The following is a 16,074-nucleotide window of genomic DNA, read 5'->3' as shown; positions in this document are numbered from 1 at the left end:
TTTCTGACCAACATTTTTCATAATTATCTTTAAATAAATTCAAATTTTTAGCAGTCAAATTAACCCCTAGGTACTTCACTTTTTTAACCACATTTAACTCTGTCTCATTCTGAAACCTTTCTGCTTCCAAAGATGTCAGATTTTTTACCAAAACCTTAGTTTTTTGCTTATTCAATTTGAATCCCGCCACCCGACCAAACTCATATATCAGTTCCAAAACTCTTTACGTACTAGATTCTGGCTCCTGTAATGTTATTACCAAGTCATCTGCAAAAGTTTTCAATTTATACTGTTTCACTCCGACCTGTATTCCTTGCACCAACCGGTCCTCCCTAATCATGTTCAAAAGCACCTCTAGGACTGAAATAAATAACAGAGGGGATAAGGGACAACCTTGTCATGTTCCTTTTTCAATTTTAAACTCTTCTGTCACCACATTGTTAACTATCAATTTAGCTTTTTGCTCTGAGTAAATTGCCTCTATTCCATTTTCAAACCCCCGTCCCACTCCCATCCCTTCCAAGTTTTTCTTCATAAACCTCCAAGAAATGTTGTCAAAGGCCTTCTCCGCATCAATAAAAATTAACACTGCTTTTGTGTTAATATTAGTTTGCAAAAGTTCCAAAATGTCTATAATGTTCCTAGTATTATCAAACAAATGTCTACCTGGAAGAAAGCCTGCCTGATCTTTATGAATTACTTCATTTAGCACTTTTTAAAATCTACTTGCCAAAATATCCGCAAAGATTTTATAATCCACATTTAGGAGTGAGATGGGACAGTAGTTCTTAAGTTGAGTCTTTTCAGATTCCACTTTAGGTATCAATGTGATGAAAGCTTCTTTCCACGATTCTGGTGCCTTCTTCCCCTCCATGATCTGGTTACAGACCTCCATTAGTGGTTGTGTCAAAAAATCTTTCAATGTCTTGTAATACTTGGAGGTAAGACCATCAGGTCCTGGAGATTTGCCTAGTTGCATATTCTGAATGGCACCCTCAATTTCTTGTTGCGTTATTTTATCATTTAGGATTGTTCTCTTTTCCTGGGATAATTTTGGTAGTCCATTAATTTTTAGGAAATGGTCTATCTCAGTCTCTTCCTGCGGCCCTTGCATATAAAGTTGTTTGAAATATCTCTGGAAGCACTTTCTAATTTCCTCTGGTTTCTGGATATTCCTCCCTTCAATCTCTAAATTGATAACCGTGTTCAATTTTTGTCTCTTTTTCAACTGCCATGCAAGCAGTTTCCCACACTTATTCGCTGATTCAAATGATCTTTGTTTCATCTGTTTAATTTTCCACTCAACTTCTTGATTTATCAATTTAGCGTAAATAACTTGTCAACTTTGAAGAAAAATGTATGAAATACTACTATATGCCTTTCTTGTTTTGCTCAGATTCTATATGCCAATGAGGGTGAGTGCCGAAAAGATTTGGAAGCAGAACCAGTTCAGCCACCAGAGAAGACAACCTTTCTGAATCATAAAGGTCATGAATTCATCCCAACATTATACCACTTTCCAGCCAACTGTGAGGCTTGTGCCAAGCCCCTCTGGCATGTATTTAAGCCACCACCTGCAGTAGAATGTAGGCGATGCCATGTTAAGTGCCATAGAGATCACTTGGATAAAAAGGAAGAATTAATTGCACCATGTAAAGGTAAGGTGACAGTATTTATATCTGAATTCAGTGCAGTTCTATCACAGGGGCAATCCAACTAGGTTGATTAGATTATGGGTTGTATCTGGTGCTCTTCATGTGTAATTACACTGGCTGAATGGGACTTCCATTTTTCTCCTCTTCTTGTGCCCCCACCCTCAAATCTGTTCTGGAGGGTTCCCCCAACCCCCCACAGCTGATTCTGAAGACATCCAAGTGCTTGTGTTTACATGTAGTTTTATTAAAAGTAATTTGAAAATATATTGAAATATGCTGACTGACTGTAACTTTTAAATCAGTAATCTGTTTTAAATTGATTAACCAATTAAGCAACTAAGTAAAGGTAAAGGGACCCCTGACTGTTAAGCCCAGTTGCGGGTGACTCTGGGGTCATGTGGCCAGCATGACTAAGCTGCTTCTGGTGAACCAGAGCAACACACGGAAACGCCGTTTACCTTCCCGCCGGAGCGGTACCTTTTTACCCACTTGTACTTTGACGTGCTTTTGAACTGCTAGGTTGGCAGGAGCAGGGACTGAGCAACCGGAGCTCACCCTGTTGCGGGGATTCGAACCTCCAACCTTCTGATCGGCAAGCCCTAGGCTCTGTGGTTTGGACCACAGCACCACCCGCGTCCCTAAGCAACTAAGTAGTGCAGTTTTAATTTTGAAATATCTGGATTTCTTTGCTGTAAAGTATGTACCTAAGTGTTACCAGCCATAATACATTATATTAAAATCATAGAATTGTAGAGTTGGAACGAACCCTGAGGGTCATCTGGTCCAACCCCCTGCAATGCAGGAATATCAACTAAAGTATCCATGACAAATCACTTTCCAATCTCTTATTAAAAACCTCCAGTGAATGAGAGGTGTTTGTTCAATACTTTCATTAGCCAACCAGTGGTGATAATGTTTATGTTACTATATTTTGGTTTTATTTAACAGTATTCTTTTTTTCTCATTAATAGTGAGTTATGATGTAACTTCAGCAAGAGATATGTTGTTGTTAGCCCCCTGTCAAGAAGATCAAAAGAAATGGGTTTCTCATTTAGTAAAGAAGATCCCCAAGACACCACCATCCAGTTTTGTTCGTGCTTCCCCCAGAACTCTTTCTACAAGGTCCTCAGCAAATCAGTCATTCAGAAAAGTTAAGAATGCGTCTGGAAAAGCTAGGTGAGATGTGAATGGACTAAGTTTAAATCTTTTTTTTTTTTTAAGGAGGGTCTGCATATGAAATAACTGACCTATCCAAAGGTTACTGTGTTGACTAGATTCACCTCTTACAAATCTGATTAAATCTGGTTCCTAGTTAAGGGCATTTACTAACTGGAGATACTGTCTTTTTAAATGCAGCAAATCTTACTTTATTTTTGTTTAACAAGCAGCAGGAATTCATATCAATGTAAAATGATTTATTCAAGTCATTTGAAAATCCTAATGCATTTTGAGCAAATTGTTCTACAATGGGATTTAATTTTTAAACTAAACATTCAGTTTGTGAACATAACATACTTATAATTTTTATATTTGTAAATATTATTAATATAAAAAATTAAATGCACTAAAACAATTTTAAGTCTTTAAAATAGACATACCAAATCTACCTTACCCTTCCATCTATGCCTTTCTAGCTGATTGTAACTTGCTGTCACATCAACAAAGGAACTGGTGGAGGTTGGGGAGGTTCAGAGTCTTATATAAGCACCCATTTTTCAGTATAATCAACTGGAATTCTTCATGTACTTATGGTGATGTTCGTTTTTACACAAACATCTCTTAAAAAGAGGAATGCACATGTTAGTATCCATAAAATGCATTGCTACTTGTTTCACCAGGTTTTTGCTTTATTGTTGCCTTATATTTTGCCTTGTATTTGGTTACTAATGGAAGTTTGATCTTCAGTATTATATAACTCTGTGCCCCTCTTTGCTGCATTATTCCACATCCTGGTCAAAGTTCTCAGCAAAGTATCCTGATAATAAGTCATATCATTGATGTTGGTAAATATTCCTCCATGTAATCCTTAATACACTGTGTTTTATTTCTAGCATGCACAAGCCTTTTATTTAGCCCTTTGTGTGAAAGTGCTTTCCAATCTTTAATACCTTGCTCTTTTTTATGGCAAAAAAATATTTTATGTAGATTTTTAAAACCACAGGTACATGCTTTAAATTGACAAATGTAAAAACTCCATAAACTCAGAAATTCAATAGTAGAAAAATCAGCCTTCTCTCAAAAGAAAGTAATCCACCCCACTGTGATTTAACTGACAAGAAATCTTTGCTTCTCCTTGGAATATTCAAATGGAATGACTTGCCAGGAAAAATGACACAGTAGAAACTAATTACACTGTAAAAGGCAACACATTTAAATGGGGATAATATTGGGGGTGTGCACTGACCAGAGGATTTGTTCAGACCCTGATTCAGCACTTCAGAAAACGTCCACCTAAGTCCAAAGTACTTTGGAGGGTGCCCAATTTGTGTCAGTTCCAAGTCTGCGCCAGAAAAAAAGGCTTCATCATCTCTCCCATTTGCTATTGAGAACTCAGAAAAGAGCTCTAAATTGCGCAGAATTTGATAAAGGTTTTAGGTGTGCATGCCTAAAATCCTTTGGCAGAAACAATCCTGCAAAATCTTGTGAGGATAACTGCAGTGGTTTTCCTACAAGTGGAATCATTACATTTTTAAGGTGGTGTAAGAAAGCCGATTACATTAGTCTTCCCTACTGTGGTGGACACTCAGGGGTGTATTTATCAATCCTTTCGGGGTTGATTTTGGAGTGAGGGGTAGGGACTACAGGGGATTTCCTTTCGTCCCTGTGGCTTTGTTTGTGGGCACTACTTCAGTGCTCATAGATGATACTGCACACAGAGCTGTAATCAAAATGCTTTGTTTACTTGTGTGCCTGCCCAGTATGCTGGGATATTGTACTTTCCCCACCCCAAGCCCTCCATTGTTGCTTCCTAAGCCGCTATTGTGTATCTTCTTCCAGCAAGAGGAACTGGAGCTGTCTGGTGTAATGCCCTTGAAACTTGCCCCCACTCAGCTTTTTTTTTGCAGTACAGGCAGATGGCATAGCTGGGATCCACCGTCATCTCAAAATTATCCCAGATTATGCTCTGCTACTTTCTCCTTTTTATGGTTCTGCCAGCCTTGGAGAGGGTGGGGAAGAATTTGCATCTGCTGTGTATGTTGTCACTGCTCCTGCCTGCAAAAGTTTCAGCTTCTTGGGAGAATATTTTTTCTAGGCAGCACTGCCTCTACCCCAGTGGGAATCACCATGTAGTTTGCTGCCAGCACCAAGTACGTGCCTGCTGATCAGACATGTAAGGGTGTGGCTGTGTTAAATGTGTCTATTGTTCTGCTGCTTTGCTACCTATACCCTTTAGCCCAGTAACACACAACAGTATGTATGTAGAAAAGCAGCACATAAAAATGGAAAGCACAGAGTGAATTGAATCCAACTAACTCATTAAATCCATTGAAATAAATAGACATGAATGATGTAAATCCATTTATTTGAATGAATTGGATGGATATGGCTTGTGGTGATACAGTGTGTGCTTCTGGAAATCACTAGTACGTATGATGAAAACAGGCTCAAAAGGACAGGAAGCCACCATTAACAAATATGGAAAAACAGGGAAAATCACTTGAGGATGGGCACATATGGGGAGGGGGGGGGGGAGAGAGAGAGAGACAGAGAGAGGTTGAGTGTTACTTAAATTAAATTAATATGACCTAAAAGGAACTGCTTTTCTCATATTTGAGTGACTGAAAGTGTTCAAGTGGGTTTGGCTTCCCCTACTGCTCAAAGGGAACATTGAACTTTAGAGGAAGTAGATGGTTTTCTCCTTAGGCTTCAGTTTGCTTCATGTGCAAGCTTAAAAAAACCCCCCACACAAATTACACAATAACAAACCACTGCACCAGAAAAAGCTCACTGAGTACACAGCAGAGCATAAGACCAAGCTTAGGAACAAGGAAACCTAGTATGGCAGTTGAAAAAAACATTTTTAAAAGGAAACGACACCTTGAAAACTTTAGCTCATCCAAGGACAAATACCTTTCAGGTGAGAACAATGGTTCCTTCTCCCTTGGGTATTTAAGGTCTTCAAGTAGGATGTTGCTGTTCATGCCCTTTGACCACAAGGTGGCACTAAACTCTCAGACCTGCCATTCAGGTAAAAGGTAAAGGTACCCCTGCCCGTACGAGCCAGTCTTGACAGACTCTGGGGTTGTGTGCCCATCTCACTTAAGAGGCCAGGGGCCAGCGCTGTCCGGAGACACTTCCGGGTCACGTGGCCAGCGTGACATCGCTGCTCTGGCGAGCCAGAGCTGCACACGGAAACGCCGTTTACCTTCCCGCTGGTAAGCGGTCCCTATTTATCTACTTGCACCCGGAGGTGCTTTCGAACTGCTAGGTTGGCAGGCGCTGGGACCGAGCAGCGGGAGCGCACCCCGCCGCAGGGATTCGAACCGCCGACCTTTCAATCAGCAAGTCCTAGGCGCTGAGGCTTTAACCCACAGCGCCACCCAGGAACCAAGAATTCTCTCTCTCATTCCATCTCTTAGATCTTTGTGTTACAGCAGCTTTGCTTCATGAGTGCCTTATGCAGGCAGTAAGTTGTGATTGTTGCAACTCATCTGCTCATTTTGCCGCCTAAACCATAGAAATCATATGATCGCAGTTAAGTTTAATTATGAGTTTCAATGTTAACTTTTTCATTTAAGTTTCAAGCCATCTTTCTTCTAGAACCAAATATGTGCACCCTACTCATTTGTCTCCCTCATTTCTGGCACTTTCTTGTATACATCTTCATTTGTGCTTCCCTACATTGTACTAGAGGTTTTGTATTCTTTAGCTAAGCTCCCGTATGTGGATGGCATGCCTGGGAGCATGTATGATTTATATATGATTACATTAATGATGAAAAATATAGCTCTATTTCAATACAAAATATATCATAGAAGATACGTTTTCTGATTTCTGGGAAAGAAAAAACAATAAAGATGTGATTTGGAAGCAAAAATATATCAGCTAAATATACTGCTGAGTCAACCACTGGAGGATATAAACATAGATGCTAAGTTGTGCTAGGATCAATGCTGGCATTCTGTATAATTTTTGCACATTCATTCTAGTTTTACATCTTTTCTTCATTATGTATCCTGAATACTGATCTTCATCTTTCTATATGTACCTGTGTGCATATATGTCTTATATACATCATTTAGCCAGATAAAGAGCTACGTAGCTTCACTTTGTCAATTCACATTCATAGCTGTTTCTCCCTTACCACCATTGTCTTCGGAGGAAATTCAGAATGTTGATTCATTTTAACTAGAGAACTTTGTGTTGTCCTCACCATTTCTTTATAAGTATTTCTTGTCCTATTTCACTGGGATTCACAGTCTTTCTAGTCATGGACAAGGGTCTTCAAGCATGAAATCATCTGGCACTGACCCTAGTGACAGGCTTAGCTTGCTTGTTTCATCTCTTAACTCTGATTGCTATTAAACTAGCTTTAACTGTAGTAGAAGTTATCAGAAAGGGCAGAAATATAATTGAAGTTTAGAGACCATTTTCATATTTTCATATTCGGTTAGGTTGGTATTTATCAACATCCATTCAGATAACTTGAAACATTCAGAAAATCACTAGCAGAAGAAATTGAACAGAAATGCTCTGATCTTGCTCCACGAGCACTTCAGTATTGCTGAAGTCAGCAAGATAGATTTAAATGCATATTTGTTTGGAACTAGGGACTAAGATACACAAATACTGGATGGAAATATGAGGCTGTATATTAATTTAGAAAATAAGACTTCTAAAACGTTTTTATTGATGGTTGCTCCTATTGAACATCCCAGAATATACTAGGCTGTGGATGGAGTTTATTTTATTAGCATTGTGTTATGATGCTTCTGGTTGTACAATTTTGTTATGGCTGCCTGAAGTTTAGGCTATCTTGAGCATTTTGAAAGCAGGGGAAGAAATAAATACATGTTTAGAGCTAGTTAATACATTTTAGTTTTGTAAAATTAATTTCATTCCTCCTGGAGCTATTTTAATATCTGTTTATTTCCTTGTCAGTGATTTTTATTTTCTGATGGATATTTCATTCCTTATTTCATTTATTTAGCATGATGTTATAATTTGTTTATAAATACTAAATATATGAACAGTAAGAAAAGATACACTGTATATCATTTATCAGAAATGCATATATTTAAATAGAAGTTATGCAGTGAACAGTTGACTCAGACAGAAAATAATATCTCTTTCTTCAAAAACAACCATGATCTATAGTTTTAGAAATCCCAGTTCTTTTAAAGATTTTCTTTTATTGCAAAGTAATTTGGCTATACTTTTTGAGCCTTCATCTGTGAATTTCATTGCTTGGGTCCTGAACATTTAGAAATTAGAGTCTCTTTGATCCTTAATTGAGAGGCATAAAATTTCCATTTAAGTAGAAAAAAGGGGAATTTTCTTCTTGTTAAAGCAATTCCTTTCCCCCCTCTTTCTTTCCACTGTTTTATTAGAAACTTGGGTCTAGGTCTTCCCTTTTATTTGCTATTAGCATTCAGATCACTTTTCCTAGAGCACCATTTTTCATATAGAGTGCACAGTGAGCCCTCAGCGCATCGAAATAGTCGTGAAATGTTCATTTCTAAATTTCAATAGGTCAAAGGAGTATGGATCTGTGGGGGACATTACCCATTCAGAAAACTCAAGTTACTGGTGAGTAGCCTTTGCTTTTGAACCCACTGCTACTTGTCATGTGACAGTAGTAAGAAAGCAGAATTGCTTTCTTCTAGTAATGAAGAAGCTTTCTTAGAATGGGAAAACTATATTATTTCTCAGATTGTCATTTTGGAGATGTCTGTGGCTTTCTTTCTTTGATCTTGGATATCATTTGCTCGGATTCTTTGTCAACTCTATGCTTTCTGGTCTTGATACTGTTGGTAACAAAACAGTATGCATATCCTCATAACACAATTATGTTGTGTAGAATATGCCATGGTGGTGGAATCCATTCTTGGAATAAGTACATTTCCCTCATGTGCTCTCTAACACTTCTCTATTCTGATGGTGAAGGTGTACACTTTATTATCCACAACAGCCTAATTCGAGAAAAGTCTGTGTTAACTTTGGACAGTGCTAAATATATTCATTTCCTAGGTAACAAAAAAATCTTCAAAACAAGGGATTGACGAAAATATTCTCATTTTATGGCAATTTCACAAGATTTCTTTTAATTTTACTGCCCTAATATATTTCCTAGAGAGAACAAGTAAGAAGTATATTCTGCTACATCTTTCTTTATTATTTGTTAGTCTAATTTAGCCTGCTTTTCTTAAGGAAGGCCAGAGCAACTTACATGGGGTTCCTAAGCATTCTCCCATCCAAGTACTAGACTTGTGCATCTTTATCAATTTTGCATCCTCATGTCACTTGTTGGATCCAATATTTTATAACCATAGATGTCCTTGACATTTATTTCACATTCTTGATGTTAAGTAAGTTTGCGTTATAACTACAGCTCTACAAATCAGGCCATCCCCAATTCAAATCTTATCCCAGTGGCAACAGAGGCAATTCAGTTGGTAGAGGATGAGACTCTTAATCTCAGAGCCCCACATTGGGCAAAAGATTCCTGCATTGCAGGGTTTGGACTAAATGGCCCTTGTGGTCCCTTCCAACTCTACAATTCTATGGTTCTATGGATCTTCCATGAATTCACTAGGTGGCCTGAAGCAAGATACTCTGCAGGGCTGTTGTAAGGATTATAAATGATAAGTAAGCAGGTGCTGTAACACTTCCAGTAAGCAGGTGCTGTAACACTTCCAACGGTTTGGCTTCAACCCCAAAGTCGCACTCCTCCATTGTCTCCTGATAAGACACATGCCAACAACCAGCAAAATTATAAGTATTGTTACTTGCCTTTTGCTAGCTGGGTTATGGCTTCTGGTCAAGGCAGGAACAAAAGCTTTGGAAATAGGCTTTTGCTGCCGTGATTCTATACTCCAGTTTGTTTCCTGCCTTCCTCGAGTTCAGTACGGTTTGTTGTTGCTCCCGCTTATCCTTCTCAGGCTAGTGTCTGTGTTCTCCCCCTTCTTCTTGCCCTTTCCCATCAGCCTTTGTTTTCCAAGATCTTTCCCTCTCTCCCATCAGCTTTGTTTCTGGTGGCTTATCATCTATGAAGCTGCTGTGGTCATCAGGGGATTTGGAGCGAAGTGTCTCTTTTTCTGTAACATGTGAATCAGGAGTGACTGTAGAGACCACTGTTTGGGTGCAGTGGGGGACTGGATGAGGGTCAATAATAATGTGTGAGAGTGGTTTCTGTGTCTGGATTTCCTTTTCTGGATGGGATTACACTTCTGAAGGAACAGGTATGTAGTTTGGGGGTACTCCTGGATCTTTCTGTGTTACTTGAGGCACAGGTGGCTTCAATGGTAAGACAGATGCACCTGTTTCCAGACCTAGATAGCTTGGCAGCTGTGATTTTGGCATTGGTAATCTCAGATTATTGGAATGTGCTCTGATGTTTCTCTTGGGCTTAGTCTGGAAGCTGCAACTAGTGAATGTAGCGACTAGGTTGTTGACTGGGGCACACCACCAACACAATAGAACATATTTGTTGAGGGAGATGCACTGGCTGCCAGTATCCTACAAACTGAAGTTCCAAGGTTTTGCTTTTAGTATTTAAAGCCCTAAACAGCATGGGACCAGGTTACTTAAGGGACTGCCTTGCCCTATATATCCCTGCCTGGTAACTGGGTTCCTCAAATGGAGCACTCCTGAGAATACTGCATGCCCCAGAAATGTGCGTAGTGTGTACTAAGAACTGGGCTTTTGGTGTTGCAGCTCTAGCCCTCTGTAATGAGTTACAAACAGAAATTAGACAAGCACCTACCACCTTGATATCTATTCATATATTTTGATTTAACAAGGCTTTCCTTGAAGTGTGACCCAGTCAGTTTATGGAATATTGATTGTATAATGGTAGAACTGGTTTAAATTGCTTTTAGTTTACCAATACCATATGTTCTATTTTATCTTACTGTACACCATTTTGGTAGCTTTTCATTTTGAAGCAGTATAGAAATGCTATTAAAAACACACCCCAAAACAAAACTTTGATCCTAGATTAGGCACAGCTCTGTGAGTTGCACTAATGAATAAAGCATATATAAACATATTCAGGATTCTGTATTATTTCATTTATGTTGTGATATTACCAGAAATACTAATTATATTTGAATATCTGAATCTACGGAATGTATAGTGAGGTTTGGGCATAATTCTTTACATCCAGATAAGTGAATTTTCCCATAGCAAGTGGGTGGATAGTGGGACCTGTGTGTGGTTTGCAATTGATAGCAAAGTTTACATTTTTACCATCATACCATGGGAATCTGCTGCCAGTTGCAGCTTCTCAATACAAATGCACACAGTAAAAAACAAAACAAAACATAAAACCCCCCAAAATGTTCAGTATGTACATAGGATAATCTCCACTAATGTTCTATTGTATACAGAATATTGAATGTAACACTGCTCTAACATGCCTCTGGTTCATTAACTCCTCAACAATATTTTAAATATTGTTGACCTGTTAAACTAAAAACGACATAATGAAAAATGAGGCAATTCTAATGGTGTCTTTTTCTTTTTTTCTTTCCAGTTAACAATATATGCCGCACTCCATGGAATCTGGCTGAGTCTGAGAAAGCTGTGCTTTTTTTCCACCATACAGGGCAGTGCAGACTGGTTGTTTGTTACAATGCAATTATCACAGGCTTCAGGGCTAAGACTGCTATTACTCTCTCCTCCTTGCTTTGGCACAAAAAGCACGCTGAGGGTGTCTTATTGCGGGTTTGCCTTAAGGTAGATTAGATTAATTATTACTATGTAATGCAAGTAAAAGCAAATAAAGCTTAGCTAGAAATAAGTTTAAACTGCTGCCTTTTTGGATTTCTAAAAAATAAAACCGCCAGCTAATCATGATGGAATGCAGTGAGCTTTTCTTGTATCAATGAGAATAAGAGGACTATTTACCCTGTGGGAAGGATATTTATATCAAGATAAGCACACAAATATGAGTACAGAAAGAAGGTATCTCAAACTGAGAAGGACTGAATTTTCTTTGAAGACTCGAAGTTGTGCAGAAAACAGCAAAATTTGCTTGAAAACAAATATAATCACTTGTGCCTTTTCTGCATTGTTGTTAATGCTAATAATTCATCATGACAGCTCAAGGTGTTAAATATTTTGCTTTACAAAATACTGATTCTGCATATTTGTAAAGGGGGAGAAAATGAGTAATTGCATGTAATCTATGCATTGTTGCCAAGCCATACAGAATTTTACTTCTAGAGGCATTAGAAACTAAGTTAAAACAACCAAGTTTGGAAGCATATTTTGGTACATATTTTTTTCTATAATTTGTATAACATATTGCATTAACAATTTGAAGTGCTAATTATAGCAAATACACACACCCCACAAAATGTATGCACTGTTTGAAATGTAAATTATTGTTAGAACACTTTTAATGGATGTTGCCCTTTTAGTGCCTTAATCTGTTTTACTGCCATGTCAAATAAGTGTAGAAATCTCAAATACCTATTATGTGTCAGTGGTTTTATTGATCAAAGTATTGTAGAAGCTAGTTCCATTTTCATGTGTACAATTTTAAATGAAATTGCCTGTTACCAAGAGAGATTTTAATCATAAATACAAAAAGTAACAAATGCTTGTACCACGAATTTGAAACACCTAGAACACTTTAAAATTCCAGATAATACAGGAATTGAGTACATTTTAAGCTCTTGCTTTGTAGCAGGAATATTATTGTGGTATGAACAGTATGGCTTATTTTATTTTTTAACCAAATACCTCTTCAGTAACTTATAACAGCTTTGCAGTTGTGTATTAAATAAGAAGCACTGGAAAACTGATTCGTCTACATGACGATTTGCATGTTTAAAGTGGTATTGAAAGCCACACTAATAGATATGTAATAAGCATATCTGTTATTACTATGGTAATGACTCGTGCTCATTTAATACAAAATAAAACTAATTTATGGAAGAACTATTTTGAAAATGACTGTGGTATTTTTCTCCAGAATACACTTCTTAGGAAGTTTGGAAAATTATGATGCTTTACAAACAGATAACTGTCAACATATTTAAATCTGATACAAACTTGATAATTTTTTTTAATTACATTTTTATAATGTCATACTACATTTTAATACAGGGTAAAGTAGAAAAAAAATTCATAGGACTTTGAAGAATTTATTTTGATATGTGAATTGTTAAATCCCATTTAGTAAGCACATAATGACTTTCATCAAAAGGAAATTATACCAGGTACACAGCTCTTAAAAGAGAATATTTACATATATTTTAATTTATAATTAAGTCATGATTAGTAGTAAAAACCTGTCAAGCTTATTCTGCACTCTTTGGAAGTCAGTGATACTGTGCTATCCCTAAAAAGAAGTAGCATGGACTCTTAATTAGATGATGAGATGAGATGGGGATGGCCAGAGAAGACTGACAACAAATTAAGAGTTGGATTGTAGCAGGGGAGACCATGAGGAAGGTCAGAATTGTTCAGGAACAGATTTTCTTAAATCGGGCCTTGAGGAAGGAGAGAAAAATGGTTTGAGGAAGGAAAAGGAAAGACGGAATGGAGGGCAGCATGGCATAAGCTGCCAAAAGCAGCAACTGTGAGGGAGAGACAAAGGAGAGAAGGCAATAGATGAGCTTGTGACAGCCACGGAGTAAGAATTGGTGTGAGAGGGAACATGCAAGAAGAGGTGGAGCAGAGAGGTTGACCACTGTAAGTTCTTAAAACTGAACAGGGAAGCAACACTGGAAATAAGTGGGGGCTGATATGGCCAAAGTGAAGAAAGGATGAACCCACCTTAAGGAGAGGAAAATGGAGAAAGGCCAGCAAGTGATTTGGGCAGATAGTGATTTTGGTGCTTGCTTCCCCTGGTTCAAAAGGTGCGGGTTTTTTATTCTGTTTTCTTGATTAAAGTTGTATAATTGTACACTGTTTCCATGAAGATGGATAGAAAAGAAATGTTTATTTACAGATGGGTATAAGCATTACCTGTAAATGTGCAATTTACAGCCTTTTTGCCAGATTAAAAATTTTGGTAGAGGGGATGAGGGGTGCCTAGGAGGGAGGATTAGAGAGTACTCACGACCATATATACATATGGTAGCTTAATAGCAACAGAACTAACATAGAATTTGATAGGAGATGGAGAAGGGTATTGATGCAGAACAATACTGATCCTTGCTGAAAGCTATGTGGTGACATTTCATGAGGGTTCACCTGTTACATTCTGGAGAATTATGCCTAAGCCCCAAATTTAGGGTGCCCAATTGGTTTCATCTCCAGGGCATATTGTTATATTCAGGAATCAGTTCCTATGGTGGGCAGGTGAACCTGTTAAAATATTGATTCCTGCCCAGTTCTGAATTTGGTATCAGGCCTCTCCACCACGCAATGTCATTATATTGTGAGTTAATGTTCCCATTTAAGTTATGTATTGTATCAAGATCTGATATATTTTCTCAGTATTGTTTGTTTTCACTGTGCTGATTTGTTCTCTGATGTTCCTCAACCCATATGTATATATCTTCTACCTTATCAGTCCACTTCATGAATCATTTGGAGTAGCTGTTGCCTGTAAAACATTATGCTGCAATAAACCAATGAGTCTGTAAAATGTCACATAAGTTCATTATCGTTTCTTTAGAATGCTATGGTTACTATTCTGAATGAAGTGTGTTCTCAATAATCAGAACAATAAACATCTGCTACTTATACGGTAATTCTTAGAATATAAATTTTGTAGGGGAAAAGAAACTATGGAATTAAGAAAACAATTGGAAAAAATCACCTATTGATAAATATTCATTGGGCCTAAGAGAGTGTAGACTTTTCTCAACCCTCTGGAGACAGAAGGAAGAGATGGACTAGAGGAAATTCTTACATTGAAAGAAGGCTGTTGGAAGATTTAAAGCTGGCAGTTCAGTGATTCCAAGACTTACTGTTCTACCTACTCACAGCCAGGTGCATGAGGTGGTCACAGGATTACTCAGTGCTTTTTTCTGGGGGGTACGCAGGGGTATGCATACCCCTAAACATTTTGTGAATCTTTGTACTTTTGTCCATTTACTGTATTTATTTCCCCCGATATGAACTATAAAATGGTGATTTTCAAATGAGAGTACCCCTAAACTTTTTTTTTTTAAGAAAAGAAGCACTGGGCTTACTGTCAATAGACTAGAATCCCTCTTCCAATATGTGGCATGCAAATAATTTGACACTGTAGAGCAGGCCAATGTGATGCCCTCTAGATGTTGGACTACAGTTCTGATCTTCACTGGCCATTGGCTATGCTAGTTGGGGTTGGAAGTTGCATTCTAACAATATCTAGGAGGGTACCATGCTGTAAAGGATCTGGATTCTTCTCTGTGGGAGGCAAATCTGGACGTTGACTGTATTGAAGTTTATGATGAGGCAGGTCTCTAGGAAGCGTTCCCTTACATTCAGATCTGATGGGAATTCAAGCCCAGCCAGTTATTGGCATGGTTCAAGTCCCTACTGGCAAGGGAAGTCAAGAGAGTGGTGCCTGAGTTGTCCCAAATGTAAATTGCTCTCTGTCAAGCCACACAAAGGCAAAAGGGGCCCAAGCCCTAGAGCAGCAATAAGGAGGAGGCTGCAGCCCAAAGCCTGCTCTAAACCTAGTAACCACTGAAGGAGTGGTTGGGTTACATGGCCTTATGTTCTCATAGGGCTGACAAATTGGACCAGACTCTTCATTCAACATTGGCAATTTTGAATGGCACATTTGGGTTGTGCTTTCTTTGATGTGGCTCCTCAACTGTGAAAGTTTAGACAATGAGTTTCTGCTGACAAAATGTTTCCATTAAGCACTAGGAGTACATTAATGATTGTTCTTTGGTGTAATTGTTCTCATGCTGCTCTATTAATTGGGCTTAAAAAGAATAACAGTTATTGGAAATTGCACTGGAATCAGATGGACCTGATGAGTAGTCTACAAATTGGAGGAATATTAAATCACAGATCAAGCACTATGGACAGAACCATCACATTGCCTCAAAGACAATGCTTTTTCATCAAAGCTGTGAATATATACAGCTCTTATATAATAAGGATGCCCTTAAATCAACCTAGAATTCAGGAGCCTTGGTAATGAGGGAGCTTAGTGTAAAAATATTTCCACTTCTGGCTGCAGATTGCAGGTGGAAGTCATATAGGTATGGAAATTTGCAGATGAGCTGGGAGATGCACTTTCACACCACTCAAGTGAAGTGTGACACTTTTCAAAACAACCCTAGAATGCAGCACCTCT

The 16,074-nt window shown here is 38.2% G+C and overlaps 1 protein-coding gene across 2 annotated transcripts in view; it reads left to right on the top strand.

Moving 5' to 3' along the window:
- ROCK1 (Rho associated coiled-coil containing protein kinase 1) overlaps window positions 1-14,431 on the top strand; it is a 64,293-nt gene extending 49,862 nt beyond the window's left edge. The window contains exons 31-34 of one of the 2 annotated variants that reach the window (XM_079982607.1): window positions 1,397-1,658; window positions 2,627-2,831; window positions 8,349-8,405; window positions 11,353-14,431. In XM_079982607.1, the coding sequence (XP_079838733.1) occupies window positions 1,397-1,658; window positions 2,627-2,831; window positions 8,349-8,405; window positions 11,353-11,356 (528 nt within the window). In that variant the 3' untranslated portion in view covers window positions 11,357-14,431. The remainder of the gene's footprint in view (window positions 1-1,396; window positions 1,659-2,626; window positions 2,832-8,348; window positions 8,406-11,352) is intronic. The other variant, XM_079982608.1, reaches the window with a different exon arrangement.
- The last annotated feature ends 1,643 nt before the right edge of the window (window positions 14,432-16,074 follow it).

The sequence above is a fragment of the Podarcis cretensis genome, assembly GCF_951804945.1.
Source record: "Podarcis cretensis genome assembly, chromosome: 7".
Taxonomy (NCBI): Eukaryota; Metazoa; Chordata; class Lepidosauria; order Squamata; family Lacertidae; genus Podarcis; species Podarcis cretensis.
Note: the sequence above shows the minus strand (reverse complement) of the source record. Positions and strands in the feature narration are given on the sequence as shown.